This window comes from Electrona antarctica (assembly GCF_951216825.1).
Source record: "Electrona antarctica genome assembly, chromosome: 4".
Classification (NCBI taxonomy): Eukaryota; Metazoa; Chordata; class Actinopteri; order Myctophiformes; family Myctophidae; genus Electrona; species Electrona antarctica.
The window spans coordinates 22,518,157-22,542,089 of NC_136809.1; the positions used below are offsets into that span (position 1 = coordinate 22,518,157).

Here is a 23,933-nt window from a genome sequence, read left to right on the forward strand (position 1 = left end):
TTGTATTCATTTATTGTTTGTGTGGCTCTGTGTTGCAGTTGGTATAGCACTGTCATCTCACAGCTAGAAGGTCCCAGACTTGATTTCCGCCGGGGAGGCTGTGCAGGTGAAGAAGTATCCTGCTCACTCATATTGAAGGAAGCATGAGCTCAGTTCGGGGCTCTCCCCAGGTTGGCAGAGGGAGATAGCATCTAGGATTACAGCTTAGGCAATTGGCCCAAGGTGAAAAGGGTGGTTACATTGGTTACAAATTGTGGGATGAAAATTAAAGAGAAGAAGAATTGTATTTAGTATTTGTTTGATTTATATATCAATTAATTAATAATGATGATGTTTTAGGTTATTGTTGTTGGCTGAAGCAGGCTGATCACGTTCGAATCCCCACAAACTAAGTGTGAGGTCTGAACGTGTGTAACTGATTGAATAGAAAAGAAAAAAAGTAAATAAAAAATTAAAGAGCATGAATGCTCTGCAAAACCTTTCCGTGATAAAGGCTAAAAAGAAAACAATAACATAGACTGCAGACCCGTCTTTCTCCCCCGACAGGCTTAAAAACAGATCCACGATGATCAAACACAGATGTGCTCTAACCGTTTAGTATGAAAGGCCACCATAGCTCTAAACCCCATGTTCATATTTCAGACAATGATGCGTTGTTGGAAGGTGATTCACTCACCTCATATTGCAGATTTATGCGATGGAAAAATAAAGCATGTTATGGTTATGAAGATGGAGGGCTCCGCCTGCTTGTCTGAGGGTCGACCGGTCAGAGTGTGGAAACGGGCGGATGTTGCTCGCTGTCCAGCAGCCGCAGTTTTCATTGCTTGTTTCATGCACATCATGTAGCACAAACAAGTACCAATAACATGATATCTCAGGAAATAGAATGATTACGTTTCAGGGGGAACATGTCTTGTAATATGTCTCGGGACTGAGCTTCCACTTGCTCTGCTGCTACCATTTCCTTCTCCTCCAGATTGGTTTCAAATACTGCAACCCGAATGCAACCCGTAGAACTCAATATTCGTCAGAATGTTCAGTTTCTAAACGTCAGTTTAACCATTGAACCCATATTGACTGGACTCTCCCAGGGGTCTGTACTTGGCTTGCCCGCCTCGCCCCTGTACACCAAATCTCTCTCTGTGGTTAATCAATGGTACTATTTATTGACAATTTGACTGACGCTATCTGTATTAGTGTATAGTATTATGTTGTAACCCATTCATCTGATGATCGCAGTTCTGTGTAGCACACATGTATTTATGGTTGTTTTATGGTTTGTTTTTTAGGTTCATCCTGGTCTTTAGCTGCTTGGTTCTTTCTGTGTTCTCAACCATTCCAGCTCATCAGGACTTCTCATCTGAATGTCTGCTCATTCTGGTAAGAAACTGCATACGTACTGTATCACCCTCCATCAATGGCTGCAGTGCTGCTGACCACAGATACTGTATTTATAGTATAACAGTGAGCATCGCTCAAACATTTAAACCTTTTAATGCCCTTGTACACCAATCTACACCTCGTTTCGAGGTGTTGTGAGCTTTAGATCAGCTATTTCCGGCACGTGACAGCATTGTGCAATGTAGTATAAATCAGGTAGCTTAAAATAACGTACATTAGCAGAAATGATAACATACATGATACATTAACAGACTGCGTTAACAACTGTTAATGTTTGCCGCTGCAGAAATACTGTACCACATAAAGCAAAATACAACACTCCACTCTTAGTGGTCCAGACACTCCCCTCACCTCCTTGTCCTCATTAAATAAGTTTGAATGCAGGCTGTGGAGGAGATAATCTGCATTCTTAACAAAGTCACAGTCTATCAGTGTCAAAAGCCCATTTATTTTAAAAGAGAATTGCTCATAAAAAGTATAATTCTCTTTTTCATTGATGATAAAAGCCAAGTAGTGTCAGCACTTGGACTTTTGTTTGAATAGCATGAGATATTATTGCCTCGTTAAATCTATGTCCTTGCTGTTGCCCAGCCTCAGCAGAAGGCTTCTAGGGAATAAGTACCAGCTCATTAGTCACTTGATCATCCTCAGCCAAAGAACCAGCCTCGTCTCAGAAAATATGCTCTTTTTATACTTAATTCATGCTCTGCTGTAAAACGCTGCCACGTGCCGAAAATAGCCGATCTGCAAGCCCAAAAGCCTTTCAGATGCGACTCCTTGTGGGCTTTTAAATCTGCTATGTTAAGTATTAATAAAGTATCTAAAGAGTTAAGTCTTAAAAAGACAAAAGAGTGGCTGCACAACGCTGATAGCCAAAGAGCTGATTATTTATTAGGATGCAGAGTAACTACTCTGCATCCTAATAAATAATCGGCTCTTTGGCACTTCAGCAGCACGCTAAAATATGTGTCTGAAAACATTATAGGTTAATAAGCCACAAGCTTTGCTGCCTGTCTCTCTGTGACTTTGTAAACAAATAATCTGCATGTGCGTGCACGTGTCGTAGCAGAGCTACGTCCCATAGCCTGGAGGGATGTGACGTTCTGATTGGTTCAAAAACACACAGCTTTCCGTTTCAGAGTGAAACTACAAAATAAATGCTCCAAATTGCCATTGCACCCCAGTATTAATCAGGCTTAAGTGTGCAATTATCAGGTCACCTAACAGCTAAGGCCAGCTTTTGCGAGCTATGATTTTATGCAATTTTCGTCCTTTAATTTAGTATTTTCCTCAAATAATTTTAATGAACGATGGAGAATAAATGAATATGCTATTAGTATTAAAATGTCACATTATTTAATTTAATTGAAATTACATTTTCAGAGAATGTTGAATATTCATTTAATTGCAGTTATCTTTCTATGTATTTAATTGTATTTCATTCTGGTATTCGAGAACAAAATCACGCTATTTAATGGCCAATTTCATCATTAACGATCAAAGACATTTCAATAGATCCCAGTTTTCAAATTCCTGCATGAATGTTTAATGAGACAATTTGTTTGTTGCTTGATAAACAAGGCTCAGTGAACCGAGTTTGAAAGAAAGAACAAATGGGTTTCATGGGTCTGATCCCCAACAGCTCCTAGAATTTACAATACACTTAAGATGATTATGAATGCAATTTTATTATACATGAATGCAGAAGCTCTAAACTGATATGATGGTTTGGACACATGGCCAAAGGTTATGTCTATGCTTTTAATTCCCTGCGCCAATGGATAGGAGGAAATAGTACCCTGGGAGATTTAATTATACAGTATGCATTTGAAAGGCGTGCATTGAACTCAAACCTTACATTATTTATGAACTTATCCGTTTAGACAGTGTACAGTTGTAAATAACTATATTTAGTTTAGGCTAAATGCTGAATTTGCATTGTGTTTTGAGGTTACAAATTCCCATTCATCAAATTCTAGATAAGTCATCTTCTGGCATACAGGCTAGATTTGACACAAATGTAATACAGTTGTATTGAGGGAATGTTATGTACATAATGTTGAGATATTTTGGATATTGAAGATGTCAAAATGTATGATGTGGACTTGGCCATCACTGATTTTGAGATTGGAGATATTTAAGAATTATGATTATCCCATTATCAGAAATTGATTTACATCATCGCCATGCAACAGTGGGGTGGGTGTGAATGTTTACATCATTCGTAAAATCACACTGAAAGTGATCCAATGGATAATAGTTATAATAATAGTTAATAATCTATCTAGAATACAAGAACGCTCGCCCCCAAACCACGCTCAAATCCGGCAACCTCGGAAAGTAGGGCATTCATTTAAAAAAAAGTAAAATATGGAGACATGAGGTTTCTGCCTGACAGCAACGATATGCTAGATATAGTTTTCTCTTTTTCTAAACAACATGTAGTCTGTTAAAGGGCGTACTTTGATCCAGAAATCAGGAAAATAGAGCCTGTCACAGCCTCTGCCACAGTCTGTGCCACTCTTGCAGGAGTTTGTGATGATCGTGGTGTTCGGGTTGGAGTACATCATCCGTATCTGGTCGGCTGGATGCTGCTGTCGCTACAGAGGATGGCAGGGCCGCCTCCGCTTCGCCAGGAAGCCCTTCTGTGTTATAGGTGAGTTGCACTGTTTTCCAGGCTGCATTTTTGATCAAAACAAGCTTGATTTGCGGCTGATTTCCATGAGCGATATGATCGCCGGTTACAAAATGTATGTTTTGGGTGAATTAAATAACATTCGCACGACATGTTACACAGCGATATTTCACTTCCTGTTTCTCCATTTCTGAGTAAAACCGCTTTCAAAATAAAACGGTTAACGTTGAAGTCAACAATGGCGGTCTTTGAGTAGACCTATAGATTCAGCCACCAGTTGGTGGTGTCGGCGGCAAATGAGTTAATCCATTTATTTATTTATTTATGTCCTGATCTGTCAATGGGTAAGGTTACAGCATACAGTCACAATGTAGCCCTATACATTGCATATTCTCTCTGAGTACGTTTCTAGTGATTTTATTGTTCAGATTCTTTTTATGTATCATAAGGCTGTTATTTTTAGTGTGAAGAAGGTTGTGCCTGTTCCTCCTTTTCTTCTGGTTTTGGTACAGTGTGCCTGCTTTGAACCTTGTTGAAATGCACACACACTCCACCATTCCTCTCCAGAGTCTCACATGACACCTTTTGTACTTGGATTCAGTTTATAACAATGGTGATATTATTTTATGTTCTCCGTTTCCCTCTAGCTGCCGTCCGGAATCCTCTCTGTCTATGGAAATTGACATTCAACTTTAGAGGGTTACCGTGGCACGGGTATTAACCATAGTTTCCTAGATTTATATACAGCTGTGGTTTAGGCTCTTAAACAGGAGGGAGCATTTGCGCAATGGGGTCTAAATTTACCGTCACAGATTCTTTCCAGTGTTTAGACGTGGATCTCTCTGTTCTTTCTTGGACAGAGCAGTGGGGTGCTTGAGGAAGGAGGGAGGCCAAGGCTTTTGTGGTCACGTAGGGGTGTTGTGAGTTCCGATCATCATCACACTTTAGACGGACGGGATTCTGTCATCTGCCAACACTCAGGCAGTGAGGCCGAGTATAACAAGAGGATAGACAGGCCAAAACAAAAGAATGATTGAGACACGGAGAAAAGCATATTGGAGATGGGGCAAAGTCAGAGAGTGAAAGAAAGATTAGTTGAGTTGTCAAAGTTACAGGACTTGGATAGGAGGTAGAAAGGCAGAAAAGAATAATACATACAAATCCCAGTGGACCATAGATGGTCCTGGGATTTAGATGAACCGAAGTAGATCTGTAATAATTCACAGATGGCTCACTGTCCATTTATTGTTTTTCTCAAACTTAATTTGTTATTGTCAGTGGTGCTTTATCCTGCAAACATAGCCGCCTCATCAAACCCACATCCAGGTCACACAAAGGACCATTTATATGCATCTATAGGCTCATTCCCTATGTGAATACACTATGCAGTAGGCCTGCCTCTGATTGGCCTACTGACACTGCCACTCTTGACTGTCCTCCGAGATGTGAGGTTACTCCGTGGTGGGAAAATAATACAAGAGAATGACAGCTTAGCACGCGTGACAGGATGCAGCCTTGTAACTAACTTGTACGTTTTTTTTTTTTTGAAGAGCCGAAAAAAAATGTTTATGCCGTTTGCTTTGATTGAATAATTGATTGAACACACGTGTACGATGTACTATGATTTAATTTGGGTGTGTACTTAAAGTGTTGATTATCGTGTATTAATCTAATACTATTATACTAAAAAGGATAAAGGTGAAGGGAAAAGAGACCTTTTTACAGTAAAAATAATTAATGTTTCACATTTACACATACAAATAAATTACACAATATTCAACATTTTATTTAGAACACACCCAAATCAAATCATATTACGGCGTACATGTTCAATCAATTATTCCATCAAAGTAAACGGCATAAACAATATTAGTTTGCCTCTTCTACAAAAATAAAACGTACAAGTTATAGGCAGTTCTCTTGCATCATACCAATACCGTATACTTGTATTATTATCCACCACCTCGCAGCAGAGATCAGACTATCCAGCATAGCTATATCAACCTCAGTGGACAGTCAAGACGGGCAGTGTCGGTAGGCCAATCAGAGGCAGGCGGGGCGTTACCATGTCTATGCTCAGACGCACACTAGATATACGCGGTTTTACAACATCGCCAGCGTAAAGTGACCGACAGGTTTTGCAGGTTTTCATAGTAAACTGTGACCTACTGTCGCAACAAATAATTCAGTGTCCAAAAACGTAGTTACTGCGCAGGAGGACTAGTACAGTTTTAGATTGGCAAACTGGGAAATCATCTGAGATATAAATCCTGTGTGTGTGTGTGTGTGTGTGTGTGTGTGTGTGTGTGTGTGTGTGTGTGTGTGTGTGTGTGTGTGTGTGTGTGTGTGTGTGTGTGTGTGTGTGCGCGTGTGTGCGCGTTTGCGTGTGTGTGTGCGCGTGTGCGTTGGCGTGTGTGCCAGCAGCCTGACATACAGTAAATGCATTAATTCTTAAATTTCCTCAAATTGATATTTGAAGATGCAAACTCATCATCTGACTGCGTTGAAGGAATTCGCTTCAGATTACAATTAGGAATGTTGGGCGTTGGAAAGGAGCTGCAGTTTTGGGGCTGGATGTTTGACATAGGACAGATTTACTACCACTGCTGTTGTTGCTTCTGTTGCTAACGTCATCTCCAACACTGTCCCACATGTGGCTCCCTGTCTGCAACACAGGAGCATGAATGGCTCATTGCCACGCACATACACATACACATACACATACACATACACATACACATACACATACACATACACATACACATACACATACACATACACATACACATACACATACACATATACACGCACTTACGTATACACACACACACACACACACACACACACACACACACACACACACACACACACACACACACACACACACACACACACACACACACACACACACACACACACTGCAGTCAAGACAGAAAAAGAAAGGGGTATTCACTGGAGTGCAAATCTTTGCCAGGAGGCCCGCCCCTACCACCCTCCATCATTGTGCCTGTGTGGCGCATGTGATGACATTTTTGGGATTGTGCGTGCAATGCATGTATAAAAAAAGGCATATTGAATTAGACATGTGCAAAGTTGTTGCCATTTTTGGTTAGAATAAAAACCCTCCTACAAACTTTGGAATCCAAGTATAGTCAGTATGGAGTATCAAAAGTATTTACAGTATGATACACAAGAGATACACTGTTAAAGCTACAACCTGGCAGATGGAGTATTTACATACAGAACTACACACACAAATACATGGATGGATGCACACACACACACACACACACACACACACACACACACACACACACACACACACACACACACACACACACACACACACACGTACGTACGCACGCACATGAATTCACACATGGAGGATACAGTTTTGCACAATATACCGTATTATGTACTATTCACACGCCAGCCATCAGTTCCTCATTTCTCTTTCTCGCACCTTCTAAGGAAATTGTTTTTTGGGTGAGCACGGTTCATGCTGTCACACCAGTGACTGGCAGTGAGTCCCTTCCCCCTGGGGTTGAGAGGTTCATGTGCTCACCATCGTGAGTTCCTTCCCATCTTTGCGTGTCGGTCATGTATTTTTCATGATGCTTCTTCTGCTCACCACGGGTCAATGGGCCCATGATTTATGTGACTTGAGCGATTGGTCGCACCTTGTTCAGCATTTTACCTGCACAGTCAGGTTCATACTCCCACATTAAGAATATATAACAGAAAAAGCTTAAGAAAAGGAAAGCCTTAATAGCGTGACTTGAAGGTGACATCACTGCACATCCCATCGTTATGGACACAGAAGAAACTAGGAGTGCAACAATTAATTCATTAATTCATTAATTTCATCCATTCACAAACTCACAACTGTGATGCATTGTGAGAAGAAACAACTTGTGTTTGAACTTGGTAATTTGAATTTGTGCTCTTCCAGGGTATAATGTTTTACTTTTGTTGTATGTGGTTTCTTTGTAAACCTTGCTTCTGTAGCAGAGTAGAGCCTGAAGCCCAAACGCCAAATCCCTGGCCAAGGGGGGATTCCCTCTTGGCTTAGCAATATGCTTGGTTTCCAACACAGGAGCCCCAGACCCAGTTAGCAGAATACAGCAGAGCAGCTCAGCCTGATGCTTAATATTGCCTCTGTCAAACTGGGGAGCCCTGCTTGGCCTCACTCCAGATGTTTGGTTTCCCCCTCGGGAGACCGGGGTTGGAATCAGGGGTGTTACACCTGTCCCTATAGTGTGTGCTTATTTGTGTGCGTTGGGCCCTCCATCAAAAAAATAAATGTACTATTCTGTCCCTATCGGGACCTAACTAGGGTGGCCCTCAGTCGGTTGAAGGTGACTTCGCAACACCCAACACGGCGAGTCGCTTGCCTAACCTCACTCGGCAGTGCCTCTCGTGGCTCAAGTCACCTTCAGACGGCGTGCCTCTGTCTTTTCCCATTTTGGCAAATGTTTTGGGGGCGCGCCGCGCTACACACACGTTTAGCTGTGTTGCTCATTCCAGGAATGCCCGATCCTTACAATCTATACTACCTCGTTGTAAAGGTGACTAATCAACGATTAAAATGATATGAAATACAATACCAATTGGTAATTATTAAAGTGGAGAAATAATGGACCAAAGTTAAGTTTCCGAACTTTTGTTGCTGAGTTTACGCCCAATGCATACAGTGTGTGCATACCGGTATGTACATGTATGCATGTTTTTTTAAGTACAGTATACTATGTATATATGCAGTATGCCGGCCTCATAAATGCTTCTATAAAAAAGTAAAAGATAAATTGTTATACAATGGCACTTCTAATGTCATTCTTTTACATCCAACTGAAATATCTGGTTCATTATGGCAGGGCGCGAGACATGGCCAAAGCATTTCCGGGGGTCCCCAGCCAAAAACATTGAGAACCCCTGCATTATGGTAGTCTTCAAGGGACAAGAAAGCTGGCCCACACACTGATAGCCAAGTGCCAATCATTAATTTTAGGATGCAGAGAATAAGTGAACCAACGTTTCGGCACACGTTCCAGGCTTCTTCAGGGTATCATTTCAGATATAACCTGTGAAAACAACTCTCTTCGTGGAGCAGAGCACAATCATACAGATGATGTGCACAAACAAATTGCTCCTTCAGTGCTTCCCTATTTAAGTTTGTATGGCAGCTCAATATCGCAGCAAAACACTTTAATAGTGTGAATATTATTCTACTGTTACTGACCTTGATCAATTGTGACAGCTTCAGCCTGATTGAGCTTTTGTTCAAATAATAAGCGAGGTGGGGTGAGTGCATCATCTCAAGAGTTATTTGATTGCAGCAAAATTATTTACACCAACAGACACTGGATACTCAAGGCTTAAATGAACAATTTCTCTGTCGGTTTTTGATGGTCCATTTATAATACAAATCAATATTGATATCATCATATCATTCATGTGTGTCTTTCTGTTCGTTCACAACTTTACTTCCAAACAAGATATCTCAAAAACTACTAACTGGAGCTCATCTGCGATCTTGATCTTAAAATACTGTGTGGCCTGGTGCAATGTTTTCTATGCACAGTGATAAAAGTTCAAAAGTGATTGCGTTTTAGACCAGGTCTATAAGCTGTTCCTATAAATACAGCGGATTTCCGTACTATTTAGAGAGCGCATTATTCAGATTAGGATGCACAGCACACCTACGCCCGCACAGTGTAGGTGTCCAAATCCATCTCAATTCAACATAACACTCATCATATTCAACATGGGGACATTCTGCATTGAGGTTCAGAAAATTATTGATATAATCCTTTATAATACATTGCATTGGATGAGTTCCTGTTTTCTTTGCACTGAGGAGAGAAGGAGGGAGAGAGAGAGAAAGGGAGAGGAAAATAGATGCAGAGTGTAGTCGCCTACACTCTATTGCAGGGGTCTTCAACAGGGGGGTCTACAAGCTCTAGATCTAGTGAGCTTGTAGATAGGCTATTTTCGGCAAAGAGGTAGTGTAGAGTCAAAAAAGGAGCAGACCCAGTACAGTACCCCCCCCAAGCTTTTGTTTCTCCTGGGTCTCCTGACATCATTATATCACATTTTATATGCTGCTCCCATATATGGTCGTTTGTAATTTTCCTCAACATTTAAATAACAATGTGCTATGAAGCAGGTGCAAATAGAGCTTAAACGGAATGGGAGACTACACTCTAATTTACACCCATGACTAATTCAGAGATTAAATACGACCTCTTTGCACCATGCGCCTTGCTTTAACCAACCCCTTTTTGGCTGGACACACTCCCAATGCAATTGCGTCTGGAGCCATAGATAGTCCAAATAAGCCCTTGCATTTGAACTGAAAATATACATGCCGCCATTCATGGCTTATTAAATAATTTACATTATGTTTGACACAAGTGCCATTTTAATAATAACATTTTCCTCCGCGAAAACATGTTGAGGTACTTAAGAAGTTAAGAGTACTGAACTCGTTGCCTGAGATCTTCAACTAAAGAGCTTCTAGATCCCCAAACTTGTAGGCTAAAGTCCAAAGGAGATCTGGCTTTCAGCACCATAGCATAGGTCTACTCTTTGGAACACACTGCCCTTAGAGATCAAGCGCACTGGATCAGTGTCCTCCTTTAAATCTCTTTTGAAAACGCAATTTTATCGATTAGCCTTCACTGCCAATCTTTATTAAGATTTTCGTTTTTTCCCTGCTGCTTATTATATTTTGCTGTTTATTGTAATGTTTTTCTGCTGCTTATTTTGCTGTTTGTTTATGTAAAGCACTTTTGAAATTTGCTATATAAATAAAGTTTTATTATTATTAAGAGAGAGATATATTTGGGGGTTAGGGAAAGAGTACTGCACAGTAAAATCATCAGTGTTGATTCATCCGTTTGAGAGTGTGCCAAATGTAACCAAATTAACCCGTAAGAGCTCAGGATTGTTCAGTACTACTGCTGGTGTCGAGGACAGTGCAATTAGTGATCTCTCTGCTGTTTCCTCTCTTCTCTGCCCTATAGACATCATAGTGCTCATAGCTTCAGTTGCGGTGGTGTCCGCAGGGAGCCAGGGCAACATCTTCGCCACTTCGGTCTTGCGGAGCCTACGCTTCCTTCAGATCTTACGCATGGTGCGCATGGACCGGAGGGGGGGCACTTGGAAGCTGCTAGGCTCTGTGGTTTATGCACACAGTAAGGTTGGTTGAGATGCGATCTGGATCACGCACGCATATATAACCACACATACTGCACATACCATACTGTACACACGCACATTAATAACAAATTAATGCTGCAAGGAGAATTAAACTTTATATAAGCCTAAAACATTTTCTATTTAGATTTTTTTTAAATCACACTGTCAACATTCTTTAGATTTTTGTGATACCACTAATAGCCATCTATCATATCAAACCTCAAGATTTAACATTTCTGGATTCAAATTCAAAAGTAGCAAAACGAACAGATCTACAAGCTCAAACCTCGTCCCTTCATGCTGCGTTTCGAGCTTGTGGATCTGCTACTCTTGGTGCTTTTGTGTAATATGTAGTATGATCACCTGCATTAATCACAGGGCATTAATTCACGAAACAACACACAAAGTTAGAATATGGCGAGAAAGAGGTTTGTGCCCAACAGCAATGACATAAAGCCATAAACAAATGTTGTTTTAACACTAGTGCCAAATTGAAATGTAAGTGTTCTGCACATCTATAGGAGCTGGTAACTGCCTGGTATATTGGCTTCCTGGTTCTCATCTTCTCATCATTTCTGGTCTACCTTGTGGAGAACAAGTTCAACAAGGACTTTGCTACCTACGCTGACGCACTGTGGTGGGGCACGGTGAGTTCTCTAACTGTATCTGCACCATCTTCCACACACTTTTAGCTCTCGTCTTGTCTGTGTGTTATTAAATATCCCAGGCTTTTAACAGCATCAGACCGAATGAAACAATGTACAGTACGTACGTACGTACGTACGTACGTACGTACGTACGTAACCAAAACACACAGACGCACATGCAAATACTCACTCATGCACACATCCACACTGGGATTCTGGACTCTCTTCTCTCTCTATTCTGATTCTGATTTGATGACGCAAACGTCTGACGTTTTCAATATGTCAGGGCCTTTAATGTTACTGTTATTTGGCCTTGACTACCCTTTTTTTCCTCTTCTCACTCTTCAAAAGGGCAATGTCTACTTCGTTACTTAGGCAAAAGGAAAGCTCAAGAGATATAGCTGTATCATTTTGCCTGTGATTTGACAGTGTGTGTCATCTCTGCACATAAATTATTGTCAAAGCAGTTGTCAAAACGTTGTGCCTTTGCCAGCAATTTCTCATATTATTTTCATAATTTATGTTTAAAGTTTCATTGCTCTATGCTCTTCCAGCCCTAGTAATTTTCATAACCCTTTGCGAAAACATTGGAGTACTGAGTGTCAGCCATGGTATGGAATGCGACAATCTGAGCAACGTATAGTTGAAAATCCAGTATCTAAATGAGATCTGCTGTATACTTATATTATGTCCTGTTCTTTCTAATCTTTCCAATCTCTTAGATTATATATGTTGACATGAATGTACACCATATCAGCATTTTTCAAGAAGAGCAGCACACAGTTTTTCCACTCTCCTCCTTTTGCTGTTATTACACTACATTCATTGCAATTTACAATTTAGGCATTTAGCAGATGCTCTTCCAGAGCGACTTACAGTAAGCATTGAACAAACATGGTAATACATCAAATACATAAATAATAGTCATCAAGACTCATACGTAACCCAACAGTGGAATATCATGAAACAATGCATATACACTATAGAGAGCTATGTCTACATAACATGCTATCTAAGTTACATAAGTTGAGCCTTTGCATACGCCTGTAAGGTCATCAAGGCTAGGGCAAGTGCTACGGCAACTGCTACGGGCTAAGATGGAGTCTGAAGAGGTGGGTTTTCAGCATACGGCAGAAGATTGGGAGTGAGTCTGCAGTTCTGATTACAATGGGAAGTGCACTCCATACATTTGGAGCCAGAAGGGAGAAGAGTTTGGGATGTGTGGAGCGTTGTCCTGGCATTTTTGGTGAATGTACTTCCAGCTTCCCTGCTTTGGCTGATCTGAGCGAGCAGGAGGGTTTATAGGGTCCGATCAGACTTGCAAGATATGGGGGTGCCGTACCTTTGGTTGCTTTGAAGGCCAGCATCAGAGTTTTGTACTCTTTTGTACACATGGAGGGAGTGGAAAAGGGAGGATATGTGAGAATTTTGGCCGGTTGAAGACCAAGCAAGCTGTGGCATTCTGAAACAGGTGGAGAGCAGAGGCTTAAGTGCGCATGCCAGTAGGCCAGTAAGGAAGGAGTTACAATAATCAAGTTTTGACATGACTGATGTCTGGATAAGGAGCTGAGCTGACTCCTGGGTGAGGAAGGGTCTAATTTGTTGAATGTTATAGAGTGTAAACCTACAGGATCGAGTGACGACTGTAATGGGTGCTTTGAACAAGAGCAGACTGTCCAGGACAACACCAAGGTTCTTGGCTGTTGGGTCCGAGGTTACCAAGGCGTTGTCAATGGAAATAGTTAGCTCCCGCATGGGGCAGGACTTGGCTGGGAAGAAGCGAAGCTCAATCTTGTCTGTATTCAGCTTGAGGTGGTGGGAAGTCATCAGCCAGGCATGCAGTGCGTTCTTCCACCTGAGTAGCAGAGAACTAGTAGATAGAGAAGATAGAAACTATTGTTATGAGTGCATAGCAGTGATAAGATAGATTGTGAGCAGATTTAGTGTAGAGGGAGAAAAGGAGGGGACCAAGTACAGATCCTTGTGGGACCCCAGTTAGGATTGGGGGGATGAAAGCAAACCTTTACAAGAAACCTGATAGGTCTGGTTGGTTAGGTAGGAGGAGAATCACTTTAGTGCCGTCCCAGCGATGCCTAGATCAGCTAGGGTGTCTAGGAGCAGCTGGTGGTTCACTGTCGAATGCTGGTGATAGGTCTAGAGACTATAGAAGAATCAGGACTGCAGAGTGGGAGGCAGCCTGGGAAGCATGTAGTGCTTCTGTTACTGCAAGGAGTGCAGTTTCCGTGGAGTGGGCTGGTTTGAATCCTGCCTGGTTGGGATCCAGCAGGTTGTTCTGTGAGAGATGGAGAAAAAGCTGGTTAGAGACAACACGTTCAAGAGTTTTGGAAAGAAAGGAAAGGAGTGATACTGGTCTGTACGTCTGAGGGGTCAAGAGTAGGTTTCATGAGGAGCAGCGTTACTCTGGTTGACTTGAAGGCAGATGGGACCCAGCCTGAGGTTACCGATGTGTTGATGAGTGGATAGAGAGGGAGAAAGGCAGAAAGGAGTGAGTGAAAGTAGGAGAGGTCATACAGTTGTTTGGCTGCCCTGAGAGGTGTTCGTTCAGATCTGAGGATTTCAGAAAACCAGGGAGCCGGTCGACATGAGCGTGCTGGCCTGGATGAGAGAAGACGTTAAAGTGTTAGTGTTGGTCAAATGTAGATGAAATAGTGGAGAGAAAGGATGAGTTTGAAGTGTCAGGTGAGAGACAGGGTAGAGGGGAGAGTATAGAGGATGAGAGGGTAGAGGCAAGGGTTTAGGGACGGTCGGAGGGTGAGTAGATTTAGGCGGGAGAGTAGAGAGAGAGAGAGAGAGAGAGAGAGAGAGAGAGAGAGAGAGAGAGGGAGAAGGAGAAGGTTATGAAGTGGTGGTCAGACTGAGAGGTTGGAGGGAGAGCATGCAGGCTCTGGACTGGAGTACACAAGTTTCCAAAACAACGTTGTGCATTCTAATGTGGAAGGCTTTAGCTGCACATTAACATTTCACTACGCAAAATCGCAAATTATTCTGCATTATTTTTTTCTGATTTCTTCCCATATTATCCTGTGCTTGAGTTTTTTTTGTCAGAGCATTCAGTTGTGATTTCTTCTCAGATCACACTGACAACAATCGGCTATGGGGACAAGACGCCAAAGACGTGGACAGGACGCATGCTCTCTGCTGGCTTTGCTCTACTGGGAATCTCTTTCTTTGCCTTGCCAGCAGTAAGTCAATTCATCTACTCACATTCTCTCTGCCTCACACTGATTTTCTTTAAGATCAATTCCTAGAGACATGCTTTTGTTCTGCCAGATAATGTACTAAGCATTATTTTAGCAACTTAAGATAAAATTGCATTTGAATATTTCACAACATTTCAGAGTTTGAATTCAACTCAAATTTTATCTAGTAGGTAAAGAAGCATGTCATTTAATTGTATTCATTTGATTTATTTTGGTTTACATTTTCCTGTCCAGACTAGAGCCAGTGAAAACTTATTTTCACAGAATGTCAGTGCAATTAAATTCTAAGGTGAAGTTTCAAATTCATGTTCCAGTCCAAATGTACAGATATTTCAATTTTGATGTTTACCCACAAGGATATCATTTTATGTTCTTCAACACCCTATATGTGAAATGGATAGAAATGGTGTAGTCTTCAACTTCCGTTGCCATTTTTTTGTTACGTTCTCCCAGGGTATTCTGGGCTCAGGTTTTGCTCTAAAAGTCCAGGAGCAACACAGACAAAAGCATTTTGAGAAGAGGAGGAACCCAGCTGCTTGCCTCATCCAGGTAAGCACACAGTCACCTCTCTTTCTGTTTTTCTGTGACAAAAGAATATTATAAAAAAGAAACCCATATGTTGTATTCCACAAGGTGTGTAATTTATATTGCTGCTGTTGTTCCAAGTGTAATACAAAGTAAACTGATCAATAATCATGTTCCCTAAAATGATCTATCAATATATAATTTCTCTTTTTCTGCCCATGGACTTCAAAGAAAACTCAAAGAAACAGCACAGTGTTCACTGTTCAGTAATAATCGATCTATATCGACCTCACTCTGACCGTCACTACGGTCATAACAACGAATGATGCCCTCATCTTCCTCTTCTCGAGACCAATATATCAAAAATGTCATGCCCACATGACCCGGGGAGGCGGTCTCACCGTATAAATTATGCCCGGTGAGGGCGGCTCCGCCTCTTTGCCTCTCTCGCCTCATGAGACCTGTACGGTAGGTGAATGGTATCGTATCTTTTGAGATATATATATACTGTTAATGCGGACTGCTTGGTTTTCGCTAGTAGTCTTTCCACACTCACTGCTTTGGTAACCCGTACACTTCGGTGCAGGCGCCTTGCGTCCCTGTGGGTTGCAGTGTTGTGTGACTTTATAGCCTACTGTGATTGTTTGCTAAAGCTAAACACGTTGTTGTTGTGTATACTTGTTTGTTTGGCCTACAGGGTTTTCCCTTCAGTTAGGCTGCCTTAAGAGTTCCGTTTGTTGCGGAACGGCCGGGATACGGCTACTTTTTTTTGTTATTGTTGTACCCGTTGTTGCGCTGTCCGCAGCTGCGGGGGTTAAGTGGAGGCTCCATCCAAGTTGGTGGTAGTCCTGTCAATTCCGCGTGGGTTCGCATGCGATGTAGTTATCCACACTAGTATTTCTAGTAGAGTCACAAGGTGATATTTTTCTTTAACTTGTCCTCCCTCCATACCGAGTGTATTGTGAGTAGGTGAGTCACGTGAGTTCCCTCAGACCGCTGTGCGCAGCAGGTGGGATTTGTTTTTGTTACTTGCTATTCTGCTATTCCCTCTCATACGTTCGCGTATAGTGAGTAGACGTTTTGATTAACATTGTTATTATTTTGTGCATAAGCCTACTGCTATTTACTACCCCTGGTGCTACGCTGTCCGCAGCTGGCAGGGTTTCTTTTTGTTGCGTTAAATATTCCCTCTCATACGTGCGCGTATAGTGAGTAGACGTTTTGATTAACATTATTATTTTGTGCATAGGCCTACTGCTATTTACTACCCCTGGTGCTACGCTGTCCGCAGCTGGCAGGGTTTATTTTTGTTGCGTTAGTTATTCCCTCTCATACGTTCGTGTATAGTGAGTGGATGTTTTTTGATTAATACTGTTATACATTTGCGCATACTGCTATTCGCTATCCCTGGTGCTACGCTGTCCGCAGCTGGCAGGGTTGTTTTTGTTATGCTAATCCCCTCTCATACGTTTGTGTAGTGAGTGGGTATTTTGAGTTTCGCATATTATTACCCCTGTTACCACACTGTTCGCAGCGGGTTGGGGTTTGCGTTTTTCTGTTCCCTCAAGTACGTGCGCGTACGGTGAGTAGGGTTGTTTTCCTTTTATATTGCGGCCCCTGATACTGCTGTTCGCAGCTGGTGGGGTTCCTGCATATCCCTCGGGTGCGTTCGTGTACTGTGAGTAGGGCGGTAGTTGAGCTACTATGGCTTCCTACGTCTGCTGCTGTTGTCAGGCAGCCATGGACCCCCGTGATGGCCACCGGGAATGTCCCGTTTGTTTGGGCAGAGCCCATGTGCAGCGGGACGTTGAGGACCCCTGTAATGCTGCCATCGACTTGCCCTATGCCGAGAGGGCTCGGCGGGCAGCGCTGGGGGGGGAGTTGGCTCCCCCTGCCCAGGAACCGGTGCTTGGCCGGAGTGACAGGCTTTCTAGAAAACGCCATCGGCGTCGCTCAGGTGACCATGATTATAGGAGGTCTCGTGAGCACACATCTCGGGCCCCTAAGCATTCTGCTCACCCCCAGGAGGTCGGGGAGACGCAGGGTGCCACTCAGAGGGAGATTTTGGCTGCTATTCAGTCCCTCAGTGAGCGGATGGGGAGGTTTGAAGCTGAATGCTCCTCAACTGCGGTGTCACATGAGACTGTGTCCTCGCAGGCATCTCCCTTCAGGGGGGTGCCTGGCCCGGAGGATGACCCAGATGTGCTTTACATCCATGCGCCTGGCTCCCTTACTGGCAGTGGTCTACGTTCGGACCACGCTTCAGTCTCAGGCAGCACCAGATCTGCGCTCTACGAGGAGGAGGTGGCAGAGTCCGCTCCGGACGTCTCGGCTAGTGAGACGCTGGTGTCGCACGTGTTATCGGCAGCTAAACTATTGGGTATGACACTTACAGCCCCGAAGTCTGCCTCTTCGGCGGGTGTCTTCAGTGCGGTGTCCCAGGCTCGCTTGTCCCCTACTGTTCCAGAAGCAGAGGGGTATTCAGGGATGCTAATGACTAACTGGGGGAAGCCTGATAGTGACTCCTTATTTAATGCTGGGTGCAGGGGCCTAGCAAAGATGGCTTATCCTCCCGAGTCCGGCTTGGGAGACATGCCACCGGTCGAGCAGGGCATGGCCGCATTGACCGATCTTGGCCCTGACCGAGTTACCACTGTCCCACGTTGACCCAGTAAGCAGTGCGAAAAGACGGATCGTCTGGTGTGTCGCACGTACAATTCAGCAACCCGTGCAGCTCGCTCGGGGAATGCATTGGTCCTCCTCTTGGCTGCTTTAAGTAAGACAATGGGGGCGGAGGACACAGACTCCCGGTCCCTGATAGATTCCGCGGTGTTGGCTCATTCTCAGCTCACGCGGGACATTGGCGCCACCATGTCATCAGCCATGTTGGCTCGTCGTCAGGTCTGGCTGGCTCAGATGCGTCTCCCTGAGAACATCAAGAAAGAGCTGCGGGAGAAAGCAGTTGTGCCGGGCCATGTGTTCCATCCAGACTTCCAGGAGACACTGGACAGAACTGAACGCTGTGCTCAGACACGGGAGAGCGTTCAACGGTTTCGCCGGTCTGTTACCTCCAGACTCGGACCACGGCGTTCCTATCAAGGCTCAGGGCCCCACCAAGGGTCCTGGGGGCGTGGCAGGCACCAGGATGAGGCGTTTCGGGCCCCCAGTTCGGCCGCCCGGCAGCAGCCTCACTGGCAGCAAGGTTCTAGATCCCGAGCCACTAACAGAGGTGGCCCTCAAGGGCGTCGCCCCCGCAAGGGCACAGGGCGCCAAGGGGGCTCTGCATGAGAGTTCGGGGCCGGCCGTCGAACGTCTCTCCCGGCTTTGCTTGGACAGCTGGGTAGAGCATACATCAGACCCCTGGGTACTGGAGACAGTCGCCAGGGGCTACAAACTCCAATTTCGACGGCGTCCCCCCCCCTTTTCAAGGGTCCGTATGACTCTGGTCAGGGACCCTATCCAAGCACGCGCGCTGGCGGAGGAAGTTTCCACCCTGCTGCAGAAAGGCGCAATTACAAAGGTGAGTTCAACCGATCAGAAAGCAGGTTTTTACTCAACATATTTTCTGGTGCCAAAAAAGGACGGCGGGTTTCGGCCCGTCCTCGATCTCAGGTGGCTAAACCGGTACATGAAGGTCCTACCTTTCAAGATGTTACAGACAAAACACATACGCCAGTCCATTGGTCAGGGAGAGTGGTTCGCCACTCTCGACCTGAAAGACGCGTACTTCCATGTCCGCATTTGGCTGGGTCACAGGCCCTTTCTCCGCTTTGCCGTTCAAGGGCAGGCCTACCAGTTCAGAGTGCTCCCATTCGGGCTGTCATTGTCTCCGAGGGTGTTCACAAGGGTAGTGGCGGCCGCTCTGTACCCGCTTCAGCTTTCAGGCATGAAGGTCCTCCCTTATCTCGACGACTGGCTGATCGTCGCACCGTCTCGCAGCCAGGTTGCGGCAGACACAGAGCAGGTGTTGTCTCATGTCCAGTCCTTGGGTTTCCGAGTGAACGTAAAGAAAAGCAACCTCGAACCCAGGCAACAGACAGGTTTTCTCGGCCTGTGTCTCAATTCAGTGACCATGGTGGTCTCTCTGTCCCCGGAGAGGGTTCTACGGATCCAAACACTCCTGCGCCACTTCCGTCTCGGCACGCGTGTCGAGATGGTTCTGGTCCAGCGGCTGTTGGGGATGATCGCATCCGCCACAGCAGTCGTCCCACTCGGCCTGCTCAGGGCCAGACCTCTCCAGAGGTGGCTGAATTCATTCGGCCTCGATCCCAAGCGGGACCGGCATGTGAAGCTGGTGGTGACAAGGCCTTGCCTTCACGCTCTACGGCCGTGGAGGGACTGCACGATGCTGACACGAGGGGTCCCGCTTCGGGACCTTCCGTTCAGGAGGACTGTGGTGACGACGGATGCCTCCCAGACCGGCTGGGGAGCCGTATGGGAAGGCAGGACAGCGAGAGGTCAGTGGGCGCTTCCTTGGACGTCCGAACACATCAATGTGTTGGAGCTGAGGGCTGTTCACCTCGGCCTCAGGGCTCTCCTCCCCTTTATCCGCGACAAGCATGTCCTGGTGAGGTCAGACAACACTTCAGCGGTCTATCATATAAATCACCAGGGGGGCACGAAGTCACTTCGTTGCCTACAGGTGGCTCAGGAACTGTTGTGGTGGGCCGCGCCTTGCTTGGCCTCCCTCAGGGCAATCTATGTGCCGGGAGTAGTGAACACGGCAGCAGACCTTCTGTCCAGGTCCGGCCCCCTCTCCGGCGAGTGGAGACTTCACCCACAGGTGATCTCACAAATATGGACCCGCTTCGGCCGGGCCCGAGCAGACCTGTTCGCCTCTCGAGAGAATGCTCACTGCGAGCTATGGTTCTCCCTGACGGGCCAGGGGGGCCCCTTGGGCCTGGATGCTCTGTCAGGAGAGTGGCCGGACGGCTTGATGTACGCTTTCCCTCCACTGCCCCTGATTCCTCAGGTGTTGCATCGGGTGAGGCTGGGTTGCTACAGGATTCTGTTGATTGCACCCCGATGGCCAGGGAGACATTGGTTTCCAGACCTCCTTCAGCTGGTTCAGGGGTCTCCATGGCCTCTCCCGGCCAGAGCAGACCTCTTGTCCCAGGCAGAGGGTCAGATTTGGCACCCCAAGCCGATGACTCTGCAGCTCTGGGCCTGGCCTCTTCTGAGCCCCTCCCTCAAGGGCTAGATGAGGCCGTCCTTGACACAATGCGTAATGCCAGGGCGCCTTCCACCCGGGCCAATTACGACCACAAGTGGAAGTGCTTCTCTGCCTGGTGTGCTGCCCAACAGGCGAATCCTGTCACCTGCAACGTATCCCTTGTTTTACGTTTTCTCCAGTCCCTCTTGGATGCTGGCAGAGCAGCCAGCACCATCAGGGTGTATTCCGCCGCTATTTCCCACCGGCATGAGGAGGTTGATGGGCTACCAGTTGGTAGGCATACTTTTGTCACTCAGTTCATGGCTGGTGTCAAGCGGCTACGCCCCGGACGGGCCTTGAGGGCCCCTGCTTGGGATCTCCCTCTGGTACTGCGGTCCTTGATGGGAGCCCCGTATGAGCCGATGGATCAGTCCGATCTGAAATCCCTCTCTCGTAAGACGGCACTTCTTTTGGCGCTTTCCTCTGCCAAACGCGTCGGTGAGCTGCAGGCCTTGTCAGTCAGCCAAGACTGCATGAGGTGGAAACCCGAGGGCACAGGGGTGTCGCTGTGGCCTAACCCGGCATTTCTGCCCAAAGTAATTACTCCGCAGACGGTGAACCGAGTGCTGGAAATTACAGCATTGCGTTCTGCTCTGGGCCCCCAGGAAACTGTGGAGGGCCTTTCTACATTGTGTCCAGTCCGAGCACTTCGTGCTTATGTGGATCGCACACAGGCCATACGAGACACAGGCACGCAGCTGTTTGTCTGCTATGGGGGCAGGAGGTTGGGGCTTCCCTTGTCCAAGCAACGGCTGTCGCATTGGCTTGTGGACACAATCTCGGCGGCCTATGTTGATCTAGGCCAGCCGGTCCCTGAGAATGTGGTGGCCCACTCCACAAGGGGGGTGGCCACTTCTTGGGCTGCACTAAGTGGAGTGTCCATGGAGGACATTTGTGCAGCGGCTTCATGGACTGTGCCTTGCACATTTGCGAGGTTCTACAGACTGAACGTGGAATCCCAGCTATCGCTGGGTTCCACCGTCCTGCTTGCAGCTGCCCAGCGAGATGGTGATGGGGCTGAGTACCCTGTTCCTCGCGACCCGGTTGGTATAAGTCATCCGTTGTTATGACCGTAGTGACGGTCAGAGTGAGGTCGATATAGATCGTAAGTTATGGCTATAACTATGGATCTATGAGACCGAACGATGACCGTCACTATCTCCTGTCGCTCGGAACGTTCTGAGGCGTTCGAGGCTGGAGGCGGAGCCGCCCTCACCGGGCATAATTTATACGGTGAGACCGCCTCCCTGGGTCATGTGGGCATGACATTTTTGATATATTGGTCTCGAGAAGAGGAAGATGAGGGCATCATTCGTTGTTATGACCGTAGTGACGGTCATCGTTCGGTCTCATAGATCCATAGTTATAGCCATAACTTACGTTCTGTTCTCTGTGAGGTGATCTTGACCGTGGGTCTGGGTTCTTCCATATTTGTGAAGCTTTGTTAAAAAATCACACCCGTGTGAACTGAGTGGTGCAACTCCCATGCTCTCTGCACTCCCATGTCTCCACCCCAAAAACTGAATGTGACTGACCCCACCTTACACAGTAAAATCCTCATTAGTAATTGAACGCTGAGAGTGTTCAATTAAGAGACTGTGCAGTTGTACACTCTCAGAGTTATAAATGGATAAATGAACCCTGCGGCTTTGACTGTGTACCTTCCTCGTGTATCTCACCTCCCCCTGGCCCCTCATACATTACCCTCTTTTACCCATACTTTCTTCCTTCATTTCTGACTTTCTCCATCTACTTCTCTGACACCCTCCTATACCTTCTGCTTCCACCTTCTGTTTCAACCCTTATTCCACCTCTCTCTCTCTCTCTCTCTCTCTCTCTCTCTCTCTCTCTCTCTCTCTCTCTCTCTCTCTCTCTCTCTCTCTCTCTCTCTCTCTCTCTCTCTCTCTCTCTCTCTCTCTCTCTCTCTCTCTCTCTCTCTCTCTCTCTCTCTCTCTCTCTCTCTCTCTGCATTTGCTTCGCCTCCTCCCCTGGCCCATTCCTCTGGGCCCCCATCCGCCCTGCCCCCAGGCTGCGTGGCGTTATTACTCCACAGACAGCGCCAGGCCATACCTGGATGCCACCTGGCAACACTATGAGAGCCTCCTGCCCTGCCACAGGCATGTATTCATGCCTGCCCTCCGCCCAGCCACAGACGTGTGACACACCTGTTGTTTTGTTTTCACTAATCTGCTTTTCTTTTTCTTTTTTTGCATTGTTACCTTCTCTCCATCCTCTTCTTCTTCCTCCTATTTTTCTTTTTCTTCCTCTTCCTTTTTTTCTCTCTCACTATCAATCTTTTTGTTTTGTTTTTCTCTTTTGTTTTTTCTTTCTGTTTTTTCTCCTTTGTTGGTTTTGTGTATCCTGCATGCAGTGTGTTTGGCGAAGTTATTCGGCTGATGAGAACTCGGTTTCCATTGCTACCTGGAAGCCTCACTTGAAGGCGTTGCATACCTGCAGTCCTACAAAGTAGGTATAAAGATGGCAGCTGGTGTCTGTACCACTCTCCCCATCCCTTTTCAATGTATTATTATATATTATATATATTTTTTCTTTTCTTTTTTTTCTTTTTTTAAATTATTATTATTATTATTATTATTATTATTATTATTATTATTTGAAGGCGGTTGTTTTGTATGTTATTTTTGTATCAATTGCTCTTGCTTTCTCTCTCTACTAATTTAAGTGATTTTAAAGTACGACAAATCAGTTGCGTTGTGATCTTGACCTATATCAGTCTATCACTCATTATTTTGTGGGCATTAATTCAATTTTGGCTGCAATACTATTTATGTCATAGTGTATTAGCTTTGCCAGCTAACGGCATTTGTCGTTATGGATGTGGATTGTGGAGCCTTGAAATATTGCCAATATTTAAGCCATCTGCTCAAAGCATATATATTTTGTAGATAATGCAATAAATGAACATATAACCACAAACACGCAGGCATGACCAATATATTTATGCTCAAACACAGATATACACTTGCACAGAGACACACTTGCACACAAACACATACAGTATGCACATGCACATTACATGCAAAACACAGACACACACACACTGTTCATAATGATCAACTTCAGAGTGATGT

The 23,933-nt window shown here is 45.2% G+C and overlaps 1 protein-coding gene across 6 annotated transcripts in view; it reads left to right on the forward strand.

The window, feature by feature from the left end:
* The window catches only part of kcnq5b (potassium voltage-gated channel, KQT-like subfamily, member 5b), a 119,904-nt gene that overhangs the window by 79,311 nt on the left and 16,660 nt on the right, over positions 1-23,933 (forward strand). For 4 of the 6 annotated variants that reach the window (XM_079498950.1, XM_079498953.1, XM_079498951.1 and 1 more), the window contains exons 2-8: positions 1,290-1,380; positions 3,931-4,057; positions 11,062-11,237; positions 11,758-11,883; positions 14,976-15,086; positions 15,558-15,653; positions 23,213-23,307. In XM_079498950.1, coding sequence (XP_079355076.1) covers positions 1,290-1,380; positions 3,931-4,057; positions 11,062-11,237; positions 11,758-11,883; positions 14,976-15,086; positions 15,558-15,653; positions 23,213-23,307 — 822 coding nt within the window. Of the gene's footprint in view, positions 1-1,289; positions 1,381-3,930; positions 4,058-11,061; positions 11,238-11,757; positions 11,884-14,975; positions 15,087-15,557; positions 15,654-22,869; positions 22,963-23,212; positions 23,308-23,933 lie in introns of all 6 variants that reach the window. The other 2 variants (XM_079498952.1, XM_079498955.1) reach the window with 1 other exon arrangement.